This window comes from Vicia villosa, unplaced genomic scaffold (genome assembly GCF_029867415.1).
Source record: "Vicia villosa cultivar HV-30 ecotype Madison, WI unplaced genomic scaffold, Vvil1.0 ctg.000345F_1_1, whole genome shotgun sequence".
NCBI lineage: Eukaryota > Viridiplantae > Streptophyta > Magnoliopsida > Fabales > Fabaceae > Vicia > Vicia villosa.
The window spans coordinates 203,927-213,092 of NW_026705154.1; the positions used below are offsets into that span (position 1 = coordinate 203,927).

Genomic DNA, 9,166 nt, shown 5'->3' on the forward strand with positions numbered 1-9,166 from the left:
GATAGTGCTCGCTTGCATTCTTCGGACCATTCAAAGGTCGCTTCCTTTCGCAGTAACTTGAAGAATGGGAGAGCGTGCTGGGCGGATTTTGCGACGAAACGGGATAGTGCCGTGAGCATCCCGTTTAGGACTTGGATGGATTTTTTGTTGTTAGGAGTGGGGAGTTCCGAGAATGCTCGGCATTTATTTGGGTTGGCTTCTATTCCTCTTTCGGTCAAGTAGAATCCGAGGAATTTGCCTGCCCGGACACCGAAGGTGCATTTCTCTAGGTTGAAGCGCATCTTGCAGGATCTGGCCCGCTCGAACACTCGCTCGAGATGCGTGGTGTGGTCGGAGTCTTCCCGATATTTGACGATCATGTCGTCCATGTATACCTCGAGGGTGTCGCCGATCTCTCCTCGGAATACCTTGTTCATCATCCGTTGGTATGTGGCTCCGGCGTTTTTGAGTCCGAAGGGCATTACGTTGTAGTAATAATTGCCCGACTCGGTCATGAACGCCGTGGATTGCTTGTCGCAACTCGCCATGGGGATTTGGTTATAACCTGAATAAGCATCCATAAAAGACAATAATTTGTAGCCATCCGAGTTGTCGACCAGCCTATCAATGTTAGGCAATGGATAAGCATCTTTGGGACATGCCCAGTTAACATCAGTATAATCAACACACATTCTCCATTTTCCATTAGATTTTTTGACTAGTACAACGTTTGAGAGCCAAGTTGAATACTTGGCCTCGGAAATAAAATTCGCCTCTAAGAGGTCTTTTACAGCTTTCTCGGCAGCCTCCGCTTTTTCGGGAGACTGCCGACGCCTGCGTTGAACTACTGCCTTCTCGGCTGGATCAATGGAGAGATGGTGGCAGGCAACCTCAGGGTCGAGTCCGGGCATTTCAGCTGCACTCCATGCGAACAGGTCGGCGTTGGCTCGAAGGCAGGCCACGAGCTGCTTCCTTGGTAGGTCTGGGATATCCTTGCCGATCTTCACCGCTTTGTCGGGGTTGTCGCCCAGTGGGACGAGCTCGAAGTCCCCGTCTGGGATAGGTCGGACGGGGTGAGCTGTCTTTGGTCGCGTCTCTTCGCCGTTCTTTAGTTCTTCTTTTGTGAAGCGAGCGTCGAGATCGACTGAGCTGAAGTTGGTCGGTTGATGCTGATCTTCTCGAGGATGCTTCTCTTCGGCCCTTGGTTTCTTGTTGGAGCTGGGTGGAGGGGCGATTAATTGCAACCCTTTCACCGAGGCGTCGAAGATCCTTCTGGCGACTTTGATGTCGGTGTTGATGGTGGCTACTCGTCCTCTTTTCGTGTAGAACTTCATCTTCAAATGCACGGTTGAGGGGACGGCAGTGAGTTCGGACAGAGTGGGGCGCCCGATGATGCAGTTGTAGAGGGTCTTGCAGTCGATCACCAAGAATCTTGTCTTGACTTGCCTGGGAGCTTCTCCTTCCCCGAAGGTGACGATCAGTTCGACGTAACCCCAAGGTTTGGTGGTTGCTCCGTTGAAACCCTGGAGGTCGGAGCCCACGTAAGGAGTGAACTGCGAGTCGTCCAGCTGAAGGGTCCGGAAGAGGTGGGAATACATGATGTCGACCGAGCTCCCCTCGTCGACCAGGATCCGTCGGACGTCGAAGTTCGTCATCCTTGCTCGGACGAGCAGGGGAATTGCGGCGTTCGGAGCTCCTCTGGGTAGTTCTTCCAAATAGAAGGTGATCGGGTCTGACTTCCCTTTGAATTTTTGTAGGGTAGGGCCGAGATCCGAGTTGGCGCTGATCATTTCATCAAACTTTCTCTTTACTGAGCTGATGGTGAGAGAATCGGGGTCCCCGCCATTGGATATGACCATCGCGGTCGGGAACCCTTCCTATGTGCTGAAGGCGGTCGTCACTCCGACTGAAGGAATGAAGTCTTCTGGTCGGGTGACGGACAGAGCTACTTGCAATGGTCTACTGTCCGGTGAGTTACCCTCGTCGGAGCTCCGTTGGGCTTCTCTTCGGGAAGGTTCTCCCTTCTTCGTGTATTTCGAAAGGCGACCTTCTTTAATCAGAGTCTCGATGGCATCTTTGAGATGCATGCATTCATCGGTCAGATGCCCGTGGCTCTAATGATACTTGCAGTACTTGGATTTGTCGGTCCCTGGTCTGGTGGGGTTCGACTTCGGGGGTCTTATGCTAGAGTTCTTGAATTCGGTGCTTTTGCACTCGGCCAGGATTTTCTCGCGTGAGGAGTTCAGGGGATTATAGTCGCTGAATCGACCGGCTGGTCCTCGGCATTCTTTGGCGTCATGGGACCTGTCGTCCCTTCTTTTCTCATGTCCTCGGCGCGAGCCCGAGTTGTCGTGGTTTGAGATGCGGGAAGCATCATTGCCCCTCGAAGCTTTTATCGCCGCTGCTTCGCCTTCTTCGAAAGCGATGAAGGCTTGGGCTTTGTGGAGGAGGGCGTTCATGGTGTGCACCTTCTTGATTTTTACAGCCTTCTTGAAGTCGCTTCCGGGGAGGAGTCCTCGCTCTAGGAGGTATCTCTTCATATAGTCGGTCGTCTGTACTTGGACGGCCTCTTTGTTGAACCTGTCGAGGTAGTCTCGGAGAGGTTCGTTGGTTCCTTGGACCACAGCCTCGAGGTTCGCCTCTGACTTCGGTTGCCGACGGGAGGCTGTGAAATGGCTCAAAAAGAGTTCCTTGAGCTTGGTCCAGGAGTGGATGGAGTTGGGGGGAAGATTCCTGTACCACGTCATTGCTCCTTTTCTGAGCGTGGTCGGAAAGATGCGGCATTTGATTGAGCCTCGGACGACGTGATAATCCATGACGGCTTCGATGCTTCAAATATGATCGTCAGGGTCGGTTGTTCCGTCGTACAATTTCAAGGTTGGTGGTTTTTCCATCCCTCGTGGGAGACGAGCTCTTCGGATGCTTTCGGACAAGGGGCTACGGAAGTCTTCCTCGTCACTTAGTCCCGGAGAGGTCGAGTGTCTGCCTCGCCGGGATTTCACCTGTGTTTTGCCCGGATTTTTGCGGTTGTCCTGGGGAGGGGAACGCTCGCGGGTTTTCAACACAGCTTTGGAGGGGCCTTGGGGATCTCGCTCGGGGGAGAGGCTCCCAGGCTCTGTGGTCTCAGGTCTCTGATTCTTCCTGCTCTTTCGTACTGGAGAGCGGGAATATGATCTCTGACGACGATACCTCTTAGGCGGGGAGCGCGAAGAGAATGGGGAACGCCGACGATACCTCCTCGGTGGTGAGCGCGAGGAAGAGTAGGAGCGCGATCGGTAGCGCCTCCGCGAGGGGGAACGATATCGTCGCTTCCTCTCTAGCTCGTGAATGCGGTCGCCTTGAAGCCGGAGGAGACGGTTGGTCTTCTGTAATTCTTTGAGCAAGAGGACGGTTGTGGAGTCGGCTTCCTCGGGGATGTCGTCTTGTTCTTGGTCGTCTTCGTAGTGAACTCTTCGCCTCTCGGAGGTATGGGTGAACGAAGAAGCAACCTGCCCGTCTCTGGCGTCAGTTTCGTTCAGGTTTTGAGCCTGCTCGGGTCCATTCTGGGGTTGAGGCTGCTCGTTCCCACCGTTTTGAACCTGTTCAACGTTCTGAAGTTGCTGTCTTCTGTTGGGTTGCGAGGTCTCATGCCTCTGTCCCCTTTGCCCGTCAGCGGTATGCTGCTGCCCTTCCCGCCGATGCCGATTCGTCCCCTCAGGGGTGGAACCCTCGATGAGCTGTTGCAGGTGGAAGGGATCAGGGTTTGGGACGTTGGTGTTGTTGTTGTTGCCAGCCATGACGATCGTGAACGGATTAGCTTTGATCTTTGTTTGTTAAAGAAGGGGGAGCAAGATTCCCACAGACGGCGCCACTGATCGTACCTGATTAGAAGAATCGTCGCTGGCTGCTCGGAACTGGGTCTTCGAGGAGTGAGGAGGGGGTGTACCTGCAAGGTACTCCGATGCCAAAGTAAGGAAACGAGCAAAGGAGTGCAAGTACAAGCTAAAAGTAAGAAAGAAGTGAATACCTGACCCTCTAGTGAAAGAGGGTATTTATAGCCCCCAGCGCTGGGCCATGATCTCGCTATTGGGTTGGACTTCCAAGACCAACTAGGAGACTGCCAGGTTTCTTGAGCGGAAATATCGGAGGAGCGTAAGTGCCCTCTGTCCTGGTTAACCGCTCCGAAGTTTAAGGGAGACGCGGTCTTTTAGGAACCACGTGGACTTCGCATTATTCGGGGGGTTGGATATGAAGGAGCCCTACGAGGAGTAAGGTCCTCGGCGAAGGTGATGCTCGCGTGGAGCAGGGTCCTCGGCTCAGAGAGGATGTTATCGGGGGACCTCCTTGTCGGGCGCTTGGTGGCCCGAGGAGCGTTACGCCGAGGGTGGTGGAGATGAGCACTCTAAGTCCAGTTGGAGAGCGCAGAGTGGTTTGGGCCTCTAAGGCTAAGTGGGCCGAAGCTACATTGGGCCTAATCTTGGCCCAGTCCAAAACACTTTTATTAAGTAGTGTCCCTATAAATTTGTCAACCAATATTTCAAAAAAAAAAATTTAGGAAGTATTTTTGTAATAGAAAATTCTTTTAATATATATATATATATATATATATATATATATATATATATATATATATATATATATATATATATATGAAGGTAAGAATTTTTTTTTGGTGCCCCTAAAATTATGGGGCCCTGGACTCCCGCCCCGCGAGTCCGTGCTCAGGGTCACCCCTTTATATATATTAGTTATTAAGATTTTGTAATATAATGCGGTTTTGTTTGGTTTGGTTCGGTTTATAAAATACAAATTGCAAACCGAATCAAACCGCGCGGTTCCGCTAAAAATGGCTCAAACACATCCAAACCAAATGTGATTTTTTCAATTTTGATTTGGTTCGATTCGATTTTATGGTTTTCTATTTGGCCGATTTAATTTTAAACATCCATATTATTTATGTAACTCTTTTTGTGGTGGTTTAGTCTAATTGTGTGTATGAAATTTAATGTTTTGTTATGTAACTTTTTTATTTGTGTTTTTGTTTTGTGTTTTTATGTGAAGATATATTTTAAAATTGTTTATTTATAAATATTAATAATTTATTTACATAAATATTAATTAATATTGTTATCATAATTTAAATTACAAACAAATAATTTATAATATTTCTCTTACCCCACCCTATAGGGTAACTCACGCATATGCATTTTCAAAAATACTTCATATTTCTGGAGGTACATTTACGAAAGTATATTTTTTAATTTAATGTTCAATTATTTCCGGAATCTTTTTTCTTAATGTTCTTTAAACGATTTTGTAGATGCATCTACGAAATAATTTAACGTTAAATAAAAAAGTATTTAAAAATACACCTTTAAAAGCAGAGAAAAAAAATGAAATTTCATCGTATGCTCAAAAATATTGAGATATTTTCTTATCTCACCCATATCAGTTAAATTATCACCCTCATCTATTTTGTGAACATATGTATTTTCTAGACAAGTCTTTTATTTAAGTGGTCTTTTAAATTTATTTAGCTTATTAAAAATACCAATCATAATTTTTCTATAAAAATTTGAGAAATTTCGTAGCATAGGAGGTGGGAAATCAACCTGCCTTTTCTTTACACATATCCAACCTTCTTATTTATAAATTTAAAAACATTTTACTACAAAAGAATTGTATAAAAAAGTATCTTACCTTTCATTAACTTAAGTATTATTTAATCATATATCGTGTCCAAAGTTTCCGATACCCAAGTTTGTCTCAAACCAGGCATCTCTCTCAAGTTGCTTTATATTATAAAAATAAATTGTCATACCTTATATAAATAAATGTAAATGTCTATAAAATGAATTTTAATAACAAATTTTAAAATATTTAAAAATAAAATACAGTACACACGCTAGCTTCGTTGACTTCATCTTAGCATCTTCTTAGAAATTTCAATGAAATTAATTCTTCAAAGACTATACTTTTTCTTCTCTTCCTTTAACCATATAATATATATTCCAATTTACCAATAATTCACATCATCACATAACACAATCTTCTATTCTTCTATTCAATCTTTCAATTCAATCACCATGACACACCTTAAACTGTAAGTATTAAGAAACATACTATTATTACTGATTTGTATTATTACATAACACTTATTTATTTATTTATTTATTTATTTATTTTTGGATTTTTTCTTTTTTTAGATTTAGTAGTGGAATTGAGCATGCTTCATTTGTGACAAGCTATGAAATCCTTAAAAAAACATGGAATGTTATCTCATCTAGCTATGAAGACATAGATTCAAACATTGGTGTTGGATTGAGTTGGAATGTTTATAAAGAACAAACTTCAGATTTGACTATTATAGCCTTTGAAGCTACTTCAGATTGTTCTAATCTTAAAAGTGATTTGGTTTTGTCTTCTGATCTTAAAGGGAAGAATTTTGTTCAGTTTGAGTTTTTGTGTTCTAAGAGTATCCCTGTTTTCTCGATTAATAGTGCTGCTGTTTCAATCTTTTGTGATAATTTCCAGAAGCTGGATCAGTTGAAATCTGAGGTATTGCCCTTTTTTTTGTTTTTGATTAATTCTATAGAAGTTCTAAATCTAATTGAATTTTGGATTAATTTTTGTTTGAATGTTTCTGTTTTGCTGCAAATTTAGTGGTTGTTGTGTAAACTGGTTTATGAATTGATGAGCTATATAACTTCCCAATTTATCATAATTACCAAAATAGTAACTTTCTTAGCTTTGCAATTTCAAAGACATAGAAAGCAAAAAGTAAAGGGAGTAAGATTCCCTGCAATAATGATCTCTGTAGCACCGACATTTCTAAAAAAGGTGTCTCTGAGTCGGTGTCTGAAAGCGACACTGATACTTTTGATTACGTTTAATTTGTTTATTTTTTAAAATTATTATTGGTGTGGACAATGTTAGTGTCACGTTTTCGGTTTTCGTACTTCATAGAAAATAATACCTGAATTCACGCAAATAGCGCAAGGATGACTATTGAACTAAGTTTTTGTGTTGAGTATGACTTGTAGACAGTGTCAAATGGGCAAGGGGCAAGCAAGTAGAGCATGCTTCACCCCTGCCATTATAGTTGCGACTACGAAAAAGTTCAGGGATATTATTGTAATCTAAGTGGTATTAATTATATAAGTCTTGTATGAGTGTAAACTCAAATTTATTCATTATCAATAATACGGAACTTTAGTTGCGCTATAGTCGCAGATATAGGCACGCTTAGGAGAACTTCCTAACCAATTATCGTGCGCTCCTTTGTTTTGCACTGTCGTTTCTTTTCTCTTCTGTTACTAGTTGTTTTTCTAACAAGTTCGGGGCGTCCGAATTTCAACCTCGGTATGTTGAACTGTTTGATCTGAGTCCAACAGTCACGAATACACCGAGTGTGTGAATGCGGAGTGTTCATTTTCATTTATTTTACATACATATTATAATGATGATATTGTAGATCTTCTGCATATTTCTAGTTTCTAGACATGTATTGGTATTCATTTCGAAATCCTTATTTGAAAATCTCAAATGCAGATTTTGAGTAAAAATCCAGTGACTCCATTGATTGTTACTGGAAAAGGTCTCGGAGGATCGATTGCTTCACTCTTCACAATATCTCTATTAGATAACATTGGTTCAACCAAAAATCGACCACTATGCATCACATTCGGTTCGCCTCTTGTTGGTGACAAGAAGTTGCAACAAGCTATATCGCGTAGTTCTTATTGGAATTCTTGCTTTTTAAACATTGTTTCCTGCAATGATCCTCTTCCAAGGCTATTCATCGCAGATCACATGCCTTTTGGAACGTTTCTGTTCTGTTCTGATTCAGATTCTACTTGTTTCGAGAATCCTGATTCGAATTTGGAAATAATCACGACATTAAGCAAAGTACACGGTCAAAATCAAGGATTTCAACCGGATGAATATGGAAGTATAGTCGAAAAACTCAGACGTAATGCGGTTTTCAAGAATTCTTCTACCCCGGCCGGAGATAAGACTCGTTCGGATTCACTTGCAATTGGTATCAGTTTGCAGTTACATGCATTAGGATTGACATCAGACATTCTGGTATGTGAATATTTTCTATCTTTTTATTGAAGAGTTAGAATCATTTATTCAAGCTTGTTTGGATAAATAATTTAATTAAGTGCTTATGTATATAAGTTGATTTCTAAAACTGACTTTGGATGCAGAAAGAGCATAACATTGATATCAATGTCTTAGAAACAAAGATAAAAAAGCTAGAAGAAAGATTCATTCTTCTAAAGAGGATATCGTTCGATCCGTCCAAGAAATTGAATCAAATGAAGGGACACGCAGCGCAACTCGAATGGTACAAAAAGGAAACGAAAAACCGTAACATAGGATACTATGACAGCTACAAAAACATGAACTCGCCGTTTGATCACGATGTTGTCGAGTTTCATAAAAAGTTAACAAATTATTGGGAAAAAATGGTTGAAGAAGTTGAAATGAAGCCTCAAAAAGAAGGTGCGGCGTTTCGTACGCGCTGGATCTACGCGGGAACTACTTACAGAAGAATGGTCGAGCCTTTGGCCATTGCGCAATACTACAAAGAAGGTGGAAGAGATTACGTGAATGAAAAAAGGTCGAAACACTTCAAGAATTTGGAGGAATGGTTGAAAGAAGGTTCGAAAAAAGCTAAAAATGAATTAAATAGTACGTGTAGGAAGACAGTGGAAGTGATTTTGACAATAGATTCTTGCTTTTGGGCGCATGTTGAAGAAGCTATACTTGCATGCAAAGAGTTGAAGGAAGTGAAAGATAAAGATGGGGTAGTGAAAAAATTGGTTGAATTTGAGGACTATGTTTATGGTTTGCTCAAGGATTATGCTGTTTCACCAGAGATTTTTTTGAGGCAAAGTAGCTTTATGAGTTGGTGGAAAGATTATAGAGCTATTAAGGGATTTTCATACACTTCAAAACTTGCTGATTTCATGAATGATATTGGAAAGATTAAGCAATATGGTTTGGGAGCTTATGATTTTCCCTGAGATATATATGGTTTTAAATTGCGGTTGCATGCAGTTGTACTGAGACCTTGATTTTGAAGCAAAATGCTGCTTATGTAGACGCGATTTTGATTGTGATGCTGTTGCAGCCGTAATTGTGGTTGCAGATACTAAATGATAACTCGAGTCGTATGTGTAATAAATTAAAATTTCAT

At 42.3% G+C, this 9,166-nt stretch overlaps 3 protein-coding genes across 3 annotated transcripts; 1 reads left to right on the top strand and 2 right to left on the bottom strand.

The window, feature by feature from the left end:
* Window positions 1–2,093: 2,093 nt before the first annotated feature.
* LOC131627021 (uncharacterized) lies at window positions 2,094–2,726 on the bottom strand. Its single transcript, XM_058897856.1, has one exon. It carries the CDS (start codon window positions 2,724–2,726, stop codon window positions 2,094–2,096), a length of 633 nt encoding a protein of 210 aa, XP_058753839.1.
* Window positions 2,727–2,810: 84 nt separating this feature from the next.
* LOC131627022 (uncharacterized) lies at window positions 2,811–5,665 on the bottom strand. Its single transcript, XM_058897857.1, has 3 exons — window positions 5,659–5,665; window positions 3,840–3,904; window positions 2,811–3,695 (listed from the first exon to the last, which is right to left on the bottom strand). The coding sequence occupies exons 1-3, from the start codon at window positions 5,663–5,665 to the stop codon at window positions 2,811–2,813; spliced, it is 957 nt and encodes a 318-aa protein (XP_058753840.1).
* Window positions 5,666–5,905: 240 nt separating this feature from the next.
* On the top strand, window positions 5,906–9,166 carry LOC131627030 (senescence-associated carboxylesterase 101-like). Its single transcript, XM_058897865.1, has 4 exons — window positions 5,906–6,061; window positions 6,165–6,516; window positions 7,510–8,046; window positions 8,172–9,166. The coding sequence occupies exons 1-4, from the start codon at window positions 6,045–6,047 to the stop codon at window positions 8,991–8,993; spliced, it is 1,728 nt and encodes a 575-aa protein (XP_058753848.1). The 5' UTR covers window positions 5,906–6,044; the 3' UTR covers window positions 8,994–9,166.

Excerpts from the sequence above, each read along its gene's own strand:
- LOC131627021 (XM_058897856.1), bottom strand. The coding sequence starts at position 2,726 with ATGACGTGGTACAGGAATCTTCCCCCCAACTCCATCCACTCCTGGACC.
- LOC131627022 (XM_058897857.1), bottom strand. Across the intron at positions 3,696-3,839 it reads GCGACGATTCTTCTAATCAG|CTCATCGAGGGTTCCACCCC; the intron begins GTACGATCAGTG and ends CACCTGCAACAG.
- LOC131627030 (XM_058897865.1), top strand. Across the intron at positions 6,517-7,509 it reads TGGATCAGTTGAAATCTGAG|ATTTTGAGTAAAAATCCAGT; the intron begins GTATTGCCCTTT and ends TCTCAAATGCAG. Across the intron at positions 8,047-8,171 it reads GATTGACATCAGACATTCTG|AAAGAGCATAACATTGATAT; the intron begins GTATGTGAATAT and ends CTTTGGATGCAG.